Source organism: Protopterus annectens, chromosome 12.part0 (genome assembly GCF_019279795.1).
Source record: "Protopterus annectens isolate FY-2018-M chromosome 12.part0, PAN1.0, whole genome shotgun sequence".
Classification (NCBI taxonomy): Eukaryota; Metazoa; Chordata; order Ceratodontiformes; family Protopteridae; genus Protopterus; species Protopterus annectens.
This window is the reverse complement of record NC_056746.1, coordinates 567,814,546-567,830,660: the sequence shown is the minus strand read 5'-3', so window position 1 is coordinate 567,830,660 and position 16,115 is coordinate 567,814,546. Positions and strand designations below refer to the sequence as shown.

Genomic DNA, 16,115 nt, shown 5'->3' with positions numbered 1-16,115 from the left:
GAATCCAATAATATCAGAAGTGAGTAGATCTATGGAGGTTTTTCTGGTCTAGATTTCTGATCCAATTTTTTGGCATGCTTCAGAGGAGGTTCTGAAGATGGAGCCAGTAGAAGTTGTCGGCTCCAGAGATTTACGAGGCACTCTAGTTTGAAAATCTCCTCTCTTATCAGTTCTTTTGGGAGTTTGAGCCCCAGAGGCCATAGAAGCAGTTTTATAGTGCGGCAAGCCCATAAGAATTAGCTTATTTTTTTCTAACAGTCAATGCACTGATATTAAACCCCTTACAGATGTCACAGTTGGCTTTGAGGTGTGTAGGCCCTAACCAATATATTTACTTTGAATATGTATTTGAGTAAAGTATTTTGTGGCCGTAGATCACACACTTGTGAAATTAAACAGAGCAAGATAGAAGAATTTTTTTTTTTTTTGTAAAGGGAAGAAATTACCAACAATATTAATTTAAAGAGAGTACTAATAAAGTACTTTAAGGGGCATTAATACTCAAAATTAAAATACTCAAAAGAGTAATCTAATAAAAATAGGAAGAAAGACATTTAGAGATTCCATCCTAAAAGTTATAAAGGTTATAAAAGATTATAAAAGGGAGGAAAGCTACATAGAAAAAATATAGAATTATAATAAGGAAAATTTTTTACTTACAAAAAAACTATAATAACTCAAGAGTTTACAGTGACCAAGTCCAAACACTATGGCAGCAAATGAGATCTAAGGTATGCTAGGTGACTAGGGCATTATAGGTAAAGGGAGGAGCTTGAGGGTTTCGGTGTTCCATAAGCTGGAAGAAGTGGCTGAGTTGAATCCGAGGACAGGATCTAAACTCAACAGTTAAGGAATGAATGAAAATGACAACATCAGACTGTAAGTTTTTCTAGTAAGATTTTTAGAAAACCATGTTTTTCAATTAATTATTTATATTACACTAGTGATCATCCTAGTTTTATTAAAAATAATATACCTTGAGGACAAATGATAAGATTATCTAGATTAACTATGAATGATATTTCTTTTAAGACGGAGTTAATGAATTAATTGAGATGTTTTACTAGAGGTTATAAGCGACCATACTGGAGTCTATTGCAGAAGAAATAGTATACAACAGAATTGATTTTTCCCCCTATTTTGTTGGCAGGTTTGCTCAACAAGTCTAGCAACACTATTACTACAAATTATAAAAATAGTTTTGTGTTACTGACGACGGCTGATAATTTAGGTATAAGAAATGTCATTCCTGATAACTGGAAAATTAAGGGGAAGCCTTATTTGCATGTAATCATTAATTCTGGACTTTGTTTATAAAAAGTCTAAAACTTTCAAACAGTATTTGGATTTTGGAAACACCAAGGTGCTCACTCTACACACAGGTAAACCTAAGAGAATGTACAAGTGTGTTTTTTGCACTGCATGTAGTTTTATAATGGAAGGGGCTAATATTTGTCACATTTAGACAGGTCCATTATGATTAAGGAACACTTCAATTGTAATTCTATGGGACTAGTATATATGGCTATTTGTTCATCTTGCAAAGCTTTTTATGTGGGTAGGACTACTTGTAGGCTATCCAAGAAAATTAAGGAACATTTGAACTCCATCAAAATAAAAGAAGAAGAATGTAAATGCTCTGTTTAAGCATTCTCAAGTGTGCAACACTTTTAAAAAGTTTTATTTTACAGTTTTGGAATGTGTCAATGTAAACTATAGAGGGGGACTCTAAAAATACTCTTGAAAAACAGGAAACCTGGTGGCAAATTAAGTTGAAGGCTGATAAATTTCCTGGGTTGAATAAGACTTAACATTAAATGTTTTTAAAAAGATAAAAATTGCATTAGATAGACTGACCGCATGATATATTTTATGTGTCTGTCACTTTAAATTTTTTATTTTTAAGTAAGAAGTTGATTGTTTGATTTTTGATTTTAATTGGCTGGTTGTGGTTTAAATAATGTGAATGTTTGTTTTAATTTATTCTGATGAAGTCCTGTTTTGGACAAAAGAACTAAACATTAAAGAGAATTACAGTTTTTCCTTCATTAGTTATGCCTTCATTGGGTAATATTTTGTTTGCTGTTTTTTGTTCTTTCACCCTACCTGTCCTTGACAAAGAAAAAAAAAAACAAAAAAAAAATGTTGTTTTGTGAACATGAATGTTTGATGACATCAGACACAGAACAGTAGGAAACTAGGAAATGCACCACAAGGAGTTGCTGGGTTCTGGAGAACCCTGTTGTACTGATATGTTCCTTTTAGAAAGTAGGCACAAATAAACACATTCCAAAGTTCTATTTTGTGATGACAGACATCTGCTGGGTCAGAAACCAAACTGTAAAGCACCACAAATTGCACTGCTAGAGTTGCTGAGGGTGTGTATATAGGATGTTGAGAACCAGCACTGCAAGAGTTCCTGGGAATGGATGGACTCTTGTATTGCTATGTACTTTTGGGTATGTAGTAGGTTAATGGTAGGATATGAAATAGCTGTCTAAAGTAACTTAGTACAGATGGTTCAGAATCTCATGTAACATTACATGACCCACTTACATTGAACCACTGCCCACTACAAATAAGTATCACCCAAAAATTTTGTTTTTGCTCCTTTATCACCCTGCAGCTGACCATCAACTGCCACCAGCTCTTGTCATCATTTGTTGGATGTACTGGACCCACCTTAACCTCCCCTGGGTTCAACCTGACCCATGTTCTGGTTTGTTTTGGAGCTTGAGGATGCTATCGCATTGCTTTGTCCTACTGCTGCACAGGAGTGTGACCTATGATTTTTATTAAGGAATTTGTGCTGCTCCAAGATTTGATAGAACTTGTCAGATCTGCTGGCAGCAGGTGACTGGCAGACTGGCTTCAAAGACAATGCCATATAAGCATCCTCAAACACATGCCTCTCTACCTCTTAGCTCAAGAAATCTGGACAAAGCCCAAACTAATGGGGGAGTAAAGACCCAAAATAGGTATAGATTTTAGAAAGTTGCTAAAATAACAAGATTTATAGAAGTCTGAAATTTAAATGTATGTCATTATTTAGTAACTTCAGTTCTCAGTGATTTGCTAGAAAACCACACATTTTCTGAGGGGCAGACCAAAAATATGAGACAAAAATCTGGACATCTTCAAAGGCCTAAATAAAGTAAAGAATCACCAAGGGCTTGGGAGATTCAAGTCTGGTAAGGAAACATGCATATTTTTAAGTGAAAACAATTCTGTATTTGTTAATAGCATTTTTTCATGAGGGACAAGGTTTTACCAATGAGTACATCTTCAGGATGGGTATCAAAGGGCAACAAATTTTCTTCCTCTGAATCTGTGTCAAAACCCAGTAAGGAAGAAGTCTACTTACTAGAAGCCTATGATTGTTTATCCTTCTCCCCTCCACAGAACACTTCTCCTTTTTTGAATTATCCCAGAAGTGTCTGGATTAACTGAAGTTACTGATACTCAAGTATCCTCTTAAAAAAATAAATAAAATATTTTCAAGCAAGTAGCAGTAGTCAGATTTAGGCACAGATGGAGGTACAACGCCTAATGTAGGTGAGGCAGAATCCAGGATCTCAGATGAAACAACATCAGAGCCCTAAGAAGGAACAATTGCCAGATATCTGTGCATATTAGGAAAGCAGGTACCCCCACTAAATAGCTGGAGAATGGATGCCTAAGACACTGCAGAAATTAAGATCACAGCTTGTAAATCGGCTATTGCCCCCTCAGTAAAACATTCAGTGCTAACAGCTAGTGAATGGTATCTGGGGTAGGATATAGTTTAGAAGCAACTGAATAGGTCTTTGAATGAGGTACCAGTTTTAATAATTACTGTAGTCAGAACAGCAGATAGAACTACTACCCCTACTGAAATTATTTATTTATTTAATTAACATTTGTTGCCTAGGAAAGCCCGACTAGGATGGAGCCTATTTTTAGCAGAGGCCCGGGGAGAAACACATGTCTTTGGAATAGTGGGAAAAATTGGAATGTTCTGACAAAAAGAAAGTCAGAGTGGATTCAACAGTGAAAGTGGAGGAATGTATATGTGAAAAATCAGCTCAGAGGTGAGAGATCTCACTCAGGGAAATAGGTTTTGCCCCTACTTTCTCTGGCAAATATCCCTGATGCTTGTCAGATAACTACAACTACTACTATATAATATTAAACTTTTTGGGCTCTGTAGCAGACTTCCTGACTTCTTTCACCTTACTTTTTAATTTTTTTTTTGCCTTTCAGAATATTTTATTTTTACTCTATATAATGTTTAGGAGAAGGAGGCTATGTATGAGAAATACAGGAATAACCCAAGGTCTCTAACTGACTGTGCAATAACCCTGGGATTCTGAAAGGGTTACTGTGAGATGTAAGCCTTACCATGACTGGCCAACTCCTCACTGCAACCTTTTCTGATTCAGAGATGGGTCAACTGCAGTGAATTTCCACGATCAGAAGAATTACATCAGTGAGCAGTCCAGACAGCTACTTTGACACATGGTAAAGTAGATGTTTTGCTTCCACATGGTTAACTGCTGAAATAGCCATTCTCTAGTTTAACTAGCAGGATGACAAGAAAACATCTGTGGCAGTTAATGTCTAATGTTCAGCAGGTGTAGACAGGCATACTCAGTGTACTGACATGAGTACATTTTTTTTCTGAGCATCTCTTGCAAATGTCAACACTCAAAAAGCACAGAATGTGTAGAACTGTGTAAATGAATATTCATAGTATAGCAGTACACAAAAAATTCTTGTGCAAAAGGAATACACCTCTAAAACTAGCTTTTTATGGAAATAAATTGTAACAGTTGAAAATAATGTGTTTCTTCCCATGTATCTGGGGGTAGCATTTTGAGGGCTGAGTACATTGTTAAACTGACAAGTGGGTTGTGGGGGCAGCAACATTAGGTTCGAGTAGAAAATCTAAATCTCTGGCTACACCCCAGCTTATGGTGTAGTATTTATAATGTTGTCTGTCCCCATCACCAAATATTGTTTCTATATGTAACACACAAAAATCCAACAATCTAGATTGTTAAAACATGAAAAAACAAAGAAAATTAAATGTTTCTTAAAACATAAAACAGAATGAAGTTGCAGTAAATAATAAAACAATCTCTGATATCGTGCAGATAACAGATGCTGAACTCACAGAGATGAAGAAATATTGTCACATAATTACAGACATATATTAATCTGTATGAAGGGAGTAACCACGGCATTCACATACTTTGATGTGCTATGACATATGACAGATTGTTTCACAATATTCCCATGCACATTACCTTCCACAGTGGTGAAGAATTTTAACAATAGGTTTCCAGCACAAACCTCAAAGGACAGGAGTAAATGAGATGAAGACTTAGTCCAAGAAAATCTACTGCCCTTAACTACAGTATAGTGATACCCTTCTAGGCCTGAGTAATCAAACACAGCATAGTCCTACTGTAGGACAAGTCAAATGTCATAAACTACTAATACGTTATAGTGCTGATGTCACAGCAATGCTGTTTTAATGAAAAGAAGACAAAACTAATCTGAAGTGCTTAGCAAAGCTGACTTCTTTGATCTTGGGCTTCCAGGTAAGCATTTTTTTTTTCTGTGAGAACAGACTTCATCAAACCACATAACAACAAAAGAGTCAAAAAAGACACATGTATACACTAGAAGCTATTTACATCACTAAAGAGTGACACAGTCCCAGTGGCTGGAACAGCTAATGATGCAAATGCCATGATGCCTCATCAAGACTTACTAAAGGAGTGGTTATATAGATTGTTGTTAGGTTGAATACTCCAGGAAACCAGTGATAGATAGTAACTGTGAGCTATGGGAAGGAGATGGGTTTCTCCAATGGAAAGGCTGAGAAGGGAGCAAACAATATGAGCCAATAGCTGTATTTATTGTATTTAAACCTTGTTAACTAAGTAGGTAAACTTGTCCTAAGACCTTTTCAGCCATTTCAGCTTAATGGAGTTGGGTGGCCAACAGAAGCAGATATAAGGGGGAAGTGGATCATTCATGCAATGTCATGAAAGACACAGGTTAGCCAGGCATGTCATGGAGAAGCAATCCAGCCAACCAAGATGTTTATCAGCAGTGGATACAGGCATCCATAGAAGCACTGACATCAGCTACTAAGATCCCTGCCAACTTCACAATAGTAATACACAGCATACTAAGCAAACACAAACCTCTCAAATATTGCCAGAAAGGAAACATAGGTATTATGAACAGGACAGTCCAAATAGGAAAGTGTCTCTTAACAGGAGAAGAATCAGAACAGTGGAGGTCATGAATGTAGTATAGCAGCTAGCTGAAGAATTCAGCCAGTAATTATGACCAAACACGATCTGAAAAAAAAAAACAGATTAAATGAATCTTTAAGGGAACCAGAAGAGAAATTTTTTTTGTGGACTGCCACGTCAAGTAGTATGAATGAGTATGTACTGAAAGGCAATATATGCTATGAAAATTTCATAGAAACAATAGTTGTAAATGCCACTGAATCAAATGCCATGTTACATAACATATGAAAAGATCTGCTTCCAACCTAGAGTAGTCATAGACAGAAGAAATCTCTAGGCAGCCAGTCAGCAAGTAGTCACTGAGAGCTATATGATAGCTGGGGGTTTCCCATGGGAATCATGAGGCAGGTCTGCAGTGGGAGTGATGCAGCTAATATTCAGAGACAGACAGTGAGACAAAAGTAGTGGATATGAGCCAGTCAGCGAAAATCAATCAGATGTTATAGATGTTAGGGAAAAAAGCAGGTTAAGCAATCATAGCACAAAGATACAATACAGACAACAAGCATGCACACCAACAGCAGATACAGAGATCCAAAGGACCATCGTCACCTGAAATCATAAGGGGCTGATGAGACCACTTCTTAGAGCTGCCATGATCACCAGCCAGCTCTCACAAAGATGAATCTTGACTTATTAATCAAACACAAACTAATCAAATATTGCCAAGTAGGAAAAATACAAAAAAATAGAACTAGACAGTTATAAATATACAAGGGTTTCTTATACAGGCTGACAGTCAGTCCAGTGATGACTTAATTAGCAGCTAACTGAAGGAGTCAACCAGTAAATATCTAGGGTGTGACTAAGCTTACTTCAGCAGCTTGCTTAAGTATATGGTCATATGTAGTATTTGTGTTGGTTCAATCTATGAAGTTTCAGGACACTTCTGAATGGTGTACTTTCATTAAAGCTGGGTGGTGAGCAGGCACTAAGCCTAATCTGCAAGATTAATTCATACTTTTCTAGAACTTGAATTTCCACTTAGTGAGTTTTCATGACTTGTAGTATGTGAAATAACTTTGGGTAGGAAGGGCATGCCATACTATGTTTGAAGAAAGCATTATTATTCAGCTGCTTCCTGGCTGTGCACAAGTGTTGATAGATCTTGTTAGCTAAATTGTTATACATCGTACAGACATAAAAGCACTCCCACTGGGAATATTGAGCCAGACAGAGGTTAACCAGTTTGGCTCAAACAGATGATTCTGAGATCCAAGTAGTTGCACCTGGTGAAGGCTTTGTATATCTTATCATTGGTGAGATGGATAAAGCTGCCTTTGGCACTGATGTGGGGACACTGAGCATGGGATCCACAAGTATATATTTACTAGCCCTAAGTCTGTTGTAGGTGGTTGGGATGGAACTATTGTCATGTTTAAAGAATGCAATGTAAATAAATCGGCTCTTTTGTCTTGAAATGGCCACAGGATTCTTTACCACAGATATAAACATTGGCAATTATACTTGGTTTGGGCAACCAAGTTTGTTTTGATAGTGTTATTTAGTAAACATGCACCGGTTATTTAAGAAAAGCTTTTACAAAAATATTTAAAATGCCAGGTGGGGACATAAGCTAAAATAAAAAACTAAAGAAATAAGCCGATATTTTAGCATAAGTCATACAATTCCACAAAAAAGTCTTAATTTTTGAAGTTGTGTACAATGCAATAAAAAATGCACTGCATAATATCAGTAAAAAGGTAAGGTTGTTGACCTGACATTTGAGAAGTACATAATAACTTTAGTTATTTATTTTTGAATACTACTACAATTAGATCTTGCACTGCAGCATACATATCAGGCACCGCAGAAAAGCACTGGAATCTATTTCACAGTTCTAAAATTTGTAATATACTAAATATTGCTGCACAGCAAAACAAACGTGATAGAATAAAATATCTTAAAAGCTTGTAAAGCAGCTTGCTGACCTGAGTCAAACTTTGTTTCTGGTCACTGGCTCTGTGGCAGTACTGTGAGTGTTACAACTTTCAAAGTGGTAAAGCACTTTGCACACCTACACACTCTTCTCTAACCTTGTCTCTAAAGGGGAAGTGGGCAAATTAGCCAAGAAATCAATTAAATGTCTGGAAAAACAAAAAAAACAAGTTAATCAATCATGGCACGGAGAACCAATCCAGACATCAAGCATTCCAACTGACAGCAAATACATAGACCCAAAAGCTCACCAACACCACCCAGTCATAATTATTTGTTAATGTGTTTTCACAAGGGACTGAAGAAATTTACCTTAACAGCAAACTACGGAGCATTTATTGTATTCATTTCCTGAATACAGTAACAAGCTGGTTATTGTTAGTAACCTAAGCATAATCCTCTATGTTATACATACACACAGACAAATGATACCTACATTTCCATCTGAATCATAAATAAGTTTTGTTCCGGTATTTTGAATTAATGCTGCCCTTCCCATGCAGGACATGTTTTTTTCTACCTGTAGCGGACCATCAGCAACCACCAGCTCCTCTCCTCATTCACTGGGTCTAATTGCTCTGCCTTAGCATCCTCCAGGCTCACTCTTTCCCATGTCTGGGGCCAGTGAGGAGATTGAGGACTCTTGTACAACGTTTTTGCTTGGGAGTGTGCCCTAACTCCTGACATACTATAGAAGCTTTGCAAGTTCTGCAGTTGCTACTTTCAGGAGATGCATGCATGTTTCTGCACATGCACAAACCTCCCTACTAACTTTAAGCTGCTCTCTCCCATCCTCCCATGCAGAACATATTTTTAGCTATATACCTCAAATGCATTCTGCTGTACCCTGTACTCCTAGCATTACTGGTATATAACTCACAACATTAATTTTAAAAATGTTCTTTGCGACATCAAACTGTAATCTATCCTGCACATAAATTATATAAAATGCACCTCTTTCCATTTCTCACTTTCAAATTGTTTGGAAAGAGTAATTTAACAAAATATATTGAATATATTGAAGCATATACCAGTACTCCAATACATGACTCAGCAGTGTTAAATTTCTGGGTGTAGTTGTCACTTACTTCCAGCTCTAAGTTGCTTTCAGACCCATCATACACAGAAGGGTTGTCCTCTGCAAGGATTTCAAGGAGTTTGGTGGTAGTCAAGTCTTTGCTCAGTAACTTTAAATCCTGTGTCAAAAGTGAACATCAACCTGTAACTCTCACATTAAAAGCATAGCAAACAATATACTACAGCAAAAAGTACAAAAAGAATGAATTAGAACATTATCCGCTATAACTACAAATATCTAAAGCTATCAGTTGGCATTCGTAATATAAACTCTTGCAGTCATCAGTGGTGTCTCTATGGCACTTGTCCCAAGTTTTCATCATCAAGTGGACTAGCCCGTCAATACCCTAAGGCAATCCCTTTTCTCATTCCATTCTTGACATGTAATCTTATTAAGAAAGACAGTAAGAAACCTGTGATGGCACAGGCAGGAAAACAAGTCTTCTGCATCTGGGCTCAGGGGGTGAAAGTAGAACTTTACTCAAATATACCTATTGAACTATTTGAAACAATCCATAATAGCTGGCAAATTTGATGAGAGCAAGTCAAAAAAAAGAATTCTAGGAGAAATTCTAGGTAAAAACTCTGCAAAAGTGAAATAATCTAAGCTGCATTAGAAAGAAATATAGCAGAAGTTCAACTCTGTATGATATAAAAAAGTATGATGACTGCTCTTGTTGGCATTTACAAACTTCAGTATAGAATTCAAAGACAGTAATTTTACTATTTGTGCAACAATGCTAAAAAAAGTTATTTACCATTTACATGGTAAAATGGAGGTCTGAGCTGTCAGTTCTAAAGCCACTGAGTAGTGGTACTGCCCTTTTACAATTCCCATTTGAAAACCTAGAATTTAGACAATCCATCTAGGTCTTAGATTTTAAACAAAAATGGACAAAAGGAATCAAATCCAATAAAAACATGTAAGACTGGGTGAAAGAGCTCAGATGCACAGTTGACAGCTTTCTGGCGAAACAGCAGACTGAGACTTACTAGGGAGTTAGCATCTGCAAAGTCAAGGAATCTTTGGGTATATTTATTTAGGTTGTATATATCTGTCAGATGATATCAGAGAAATTAAAATCTCCCAAAATCTCCCAACGAAATAATCAGACTTGATGGATAGCTTATCAAGTTAGTTTAGGTAATCAACAAAAATCCACAAACAGGAGCGAAATGGCCTCAGAAGTACAAGATATCCACAATTGTATGAAGGTTCTTCAACCCAATAAAAAGCGAATCAATATGTAATTCCAGTATAAGATGATTTATTAGGCTAGCAAGTGAGCGCTTTCACCAAAACGGCTTTTTCAAACTTCAACAGCAGCTTTAAAATCAAACAGATTATATACACAAAGGAAGAAGCTCATTGGTGTGGCTTTGCTGTTTAGCCAGCATTAAAGAGAAAAACAAAGTAAAAATTACAAAACAATAAACAAATGAATACATAAAATTAGCAAAAGGACTTACCATTTTACTTTCCCTCACTAGTGAGGTAGAAAAAAATAAAGAAAAAGTAATGGAACTACATGTGCGTGCGTGCTTGCATGCATGCGTGCGTGTGTGTGTGTGTGTGTGTGTGTGTGTGTGTGTGTGCGTTTGTACATTAAATACTAAGCTCATTTTATTTTGGATGTAAAACACTTCCTCCAACAACAATTGCAAACAGCCCATTATCTAAGTGCAAAAATGCCTTTGAGTGGGCATTATAAAGGAAATAAAAGACCTTCCAGGGATTGAGAGGGCTGATGCCACAAGTGATGGGCCTCACAACAGCCTGCACAGTCCCTTATTTTCCCAATAATCCCCTCCCAACGAAGCATTATTGCTTGGAATGTTAGAGCTTCCGTGTCATAAATTAAAGCTATTGCTAGCAGGTGTTCTATGTTTGCAAGTGACCTGTATATTCTGTATATTACTAAGAACTGCAACTTTACAAAGTAATTGTGTTAAATTATCATTACTTTATACAATGGAGTCTAATTCTGTCTTTTCACTAAGCACAGCTACTGTAAATTCTCTATCCATAGTAGTCTCCTTCCCTCCCCTGAGTATTACGACCAGCCCTAGTTCTCCACGCTTTGGGAACATGGCTCAACACTTTGCACTCACTCTTCCTCCTGCATTGAATTACATTTGCAAAGGTAGTGTGGCAACTACCTTATGTTTAATGATTGTCCACTGGTTCTACTAATTGGCAGTATAACCTGTAAGAGATGTAAATATGTATGAAAGATGGAGGCAAACCATCCACATCAACCCAAGATCAGTAAGCATCATACAACACAACACTCACATCACATCACTAAGCTCATAACTTACGCTGGATCTGTAAAGAAAATAAATTGTGACAGCTTCTCTAGAACACAGTCTAAAAGATCCTGGCCTTCACTACACAAAGCAACACATACTCCCTCTCCACTCACACATACTAGAAATCTACATAACTCACCAGAGTTACCAGAAAAACAAGCCTAAGCCTTTAATGGCCACTGTTTTTATAATAGGGGACTCTACAGTTAGGCATACAGACTCCACACTCACCAGATTAGACAAGAACTGGGTGACTTTAAGATAATTTCCCAGTGATACAATTTGTGATGGCGTGAGTGTCTTGAAGTCGCTTAAACAAGACAAATGTGATCACAAGCTGGTGGCTGCCCATGTGGGAGTGAATGATCTGAGAAACTAATCCCAGAAGGACTAGCAGAGAGACATAATGGAATTTACTGTGCATATGCTACAAGCAGGAAAGACACTGGTTTTGAGTAGCATCTTGTCTTCCCTCAGAATGATGCCTAGATACCAAGACTAGATAATTGGCTTTAACAATTGGCCAAATAGTTGGTGTAATTCTATGGGAAACAAGTATATGTCAGCCTTGAAAGAGATGGTAAGTAAGACTTCTTGTTTCACTAAGGATGGCTTATACCTCTCATACCAGAGCCTCTGCATGCTGACTAAAGCCTTTGCTGCTGCCATAGCACCTTACTTAAGCTGAGTCCATGTAACATACAATTCAAACTAGCAAAGTCAGATTTAAATTTAGAGAACATAAAGGTAGCACTACTCAGTGCTCTGACTCACTGTCTCTCCTTGTGTTCTGATATATAGAACTTTTCCTGAAATTGTTTCATTAGTACCAATTAGTAGTCATAATTACTACTCACAAGATACTCTGTATCATGAAGATGCTGGTTACCACTCTGTCTGTTGCCAGCCTGATATCACTAGGCACTCTGAACCAGTGCAATAATTGCCCAAGGCTCACTGACAACTATTTGTTTCATCCACTAAATGATTCTAGATGTGAGAGATGCACATATCTACTATCACTGAAGGCCAACCTGTACTCAGCATGTTATCAGTTCTGATATCTACCTCACACAACCATGCCCAACATGTCCTAAACCAACAAATAAGCATTCTTATGCTGAGGTACTAAAAAGTCCCTGCCAAATCATAACTATCTCCTAGACAACAAGGTTTGGTATACAGAACACTCACCATTACCCTGACAAATAAACAACATAAACAGACACTACAGAAAACTTAACTACAAAAAAGGGTCACTCAACTGACAACCCAAAGCCCTTAAGACAGTAAGGCTGAGCCAGTAACATCTTAGCCATAGGTAACTCTACAGTCAGACACACAGGTGCACCACCCACAAGGCTGAGCAAAGACAGGATGATGGTTAGCTGCCACTCAGGTGACATGGTCCAAAATGTCATTAGCGCCCTCAAGTCCCTTCACCATAGGTGCACATATGACCTGGTCATTGTGCACATGGGTGTAAATGACTTGAGACATGCCTCCTTGGATCATGTGAAGAGGAATCTGATGGAGCTCTCAGAATATGTATTGAAAATTGCTGTGAAATGAGCCATGAGCACTATCCTACTTTTTGCCAAGAATGATGCCACACTGCAATCAAAAGATAACCGACTTTAATTATTGACTTAGATATTAACGTCATTCTAAGGGGATCCAACATATGTCAGCCTGGAAGTCCCTAGCTCCTTTGTTTGAGATGGCTTGCACCTCTGTCCTCACAGTTTCCATATACTGCCAAAGACTTTGCCTTCCTCCATAGTGCTTTATTTAAGGTAAGGTCAGTATTCTTAAATTATCTGCATAGCCAAACAAAATTAAGATTATATAAAGATAAAAAAGACTAATACTCATTGCTAAAAGCCTAAATAGGAAGTTGCACTCCTTACCAGCATTCCCAACTCTTGAAAATATAGATATCTGTGTACTTACTGAAACATGGTTACAGAATAGTGATGGCACCCATGTAGTGCAGGGTTTCAGTGCCTATACTCTTTCAGACCCAATAATGAAAATGCTGGCATTATTGGAGAGTGGATGTCTGCATTCCCAAGAAGTCAATTTACCTCCAGACTCATAAGGTAGGACAATGACCTTCAATTCCTCTACATCCTTCTCATGGTAAGTAAAACTCCATATCACATCATAGCCAAATACTGTACCCATTTCATGCCATCTGCAGCCCACTAGGCACATTTAAACAAGTTTATGTCTCTTCCTATCGAACCTAACATTATGCTCTTGGGAGACTTCAACTATCATCCCGTTAACTGGGAAATGTACACCACCACAAATAGGTATGGAAAAATATTTCTGGACTTATCAATGACAACTCTTTAGACTAACTAGTTCAAGACCAAACTAGGAGTTCAAAAATATTGGCTCTGATTCATACCAATATAGCTTCCCTATGCACAACACCTAATTACCACATCACTAGTCATATCTGACTACCGTTCAAAACCATTCAATATTAAAGTCAAACTTGATTCACCACTAAACCCATGTCTTTAGTGATGGCTCTGTAGCAAACCTACAGCATCTACCTGATGACATGATGAAATTTAAGCACCCTCCTCACTTCAATAAACACATCACAAACATAGTCACATATGCAAATAATTTCTATAACAACCTCAAAGCATGCACAAAAGTATTGGTCCCCATAACACACAAATACAATGTCAAGTTTAGGAATAAAACCCAGAGCCTCTAAGAACAAACTTAATACCCAATTATCTAGAGAGGAACTCAAAAAATCAATAAAGAACTCAGACACAAAATCAAATCCTCCAAAACCAAGTATGGATTAAAAACTGCCACCTAGGCTAAGGACAGTCAAAAAGCCTTTTTCAGTTATGTCAGAAACCATAGAAGTAATGTCAAGCACTGCATGGAGCTAATACACAAAAAGACATACTCATCCCCTGAAGACATAGTCTCGATCTTCCCTCAACTTTTCCAAGCATATTTACATACCTATGCCAGTCACCAATCACCCTGAGCAACCTTCTGAGTGCTCTCTTCATGGCCCAAAACACTAACTCCATGAGTCCAGATAATGTGCCAGGCTGCCGTCTTGTAAGTAATAGACAATGTTTCATAGACGTGCTACTAAGCCTATTCAAGCTCAGCCTTTCTAATGGATTCATACAAGAGATGTGTAGAACTGGGGGACCTACTATTGACCCTAGAGACTATACACATATAAGCCTCACCGGCTTTCTCTGTAAAGCAATGGAGCACTTCAATAAGGAACTAATTAACAAGAATACAGGCAGTCTACAAGCCTTGGATCCAAGCCAGTTTGGGCTTGTGAAAGGCAGATCCTGCATCTTGAACCTGACAGACTTCTTAGAACAAGTCACTGATGCATTAGACACAGGTTATCACAATTCATACTGCCCACCTGGATTTTGCCAATGCCTTTCGTGTCATTCTACCTTCTAGCATTATCAATAAGATAATCAAACTAAATTTAAACTATATTTTGCTAGGAGACATTAACATAAAGTGGCAAAAGATAACCCTTGAAAACCCATTTCAGCTATGCATCTTCTCTCAACTGATCAAGACTCCAACTAGAATTAACAAGGGCATATCTAAAGAATCCATCCCAGACTGTATTTTAACATCCACCTCAAATTTTACCACAAGTGCTGATAGCCTAAGTGAACACAAACTAAGCTGCATAGTCAGATGCCCTGCACAGCCCACGTTTCATCAATATAACATAGTCTTAAATTTCAGCAACTTCAGTAAAGAAACTTTTACTTCTAGCCTCCTCCAGATCAACTGGGCTCCACGTAAAATTCTTCCCCTTGATGAAGCAGTTGATACTTCTAAATATCCTGGCGCAGTAAGCACCATTAAAAAACAAAACAGTTAAAAACAAAGCAGAGCTTTGGTTGACTAAAAAAAAACAAAGTGACCCATGCAACTTAGAGGTAAAGTCTGAAAGTCATAGCTACTAACCAAGTCTCTAACATCCCTGCAACAATAAAGGCAAGTAAGGAACCATAGCAAACAATGCATAAAACAGAACAAAAAAAATATTATTGCAACACCTAAAATTCATCATCAAACTATCCAAAAAAAAAAATTCTGGAAATGAATAAATAAATTGCTCAGTCCTGGAAAATTAACTCAATCCAGACCATCCCCAACAAATAACTCTCAAGACATTGCTTTACAGTTTAACTCACATTTTATAAATAACAGTAACCTTCCTCCTACAAAACAAAACTAATGCAAATCCAGCCATCCCAGTCCAATCATTGAAGTCACAACAGACCTTCACATACACACCATTTCCAACATCTACAATCAAAAAAATACCTGTGCACCCTTAAGACAACAACCACTGCCCCGGGCCAGCTTCCATCTCAATACCTCAAACTCACTGCAGATAGCCTTGTGTATCCCGTTTCAATTCTAATAATCCTGGAATGATGT

The 16,115-nt window shown here is 37.5% G+C and overlaps 1 protein-coding gene across 1 annotated transcript in view; it reads right to left on the bottom strand.

Annotated features, from left to right (window-relative positions):
* The window catches only part of LOC122816190 (radial spoke head 10 homolog B-like), a 1,099,140-nt gene that overhangs the window by 334,510 nt on the left and 748,515 nt on the right, over positions 1 to 16,115 (bottom strand). Inside the window, exon 15 of the mRNA XM_044088939.1 lies at positions 9,338 to 9,445. Coding sequence (XP_043944874.1) covers positions 9,338 to 9,445 — 108 coding nt within the window. The remainder of the gene's footprint in view (positions 1 to 9,337; positions 9,446 to 16,115) is intronic.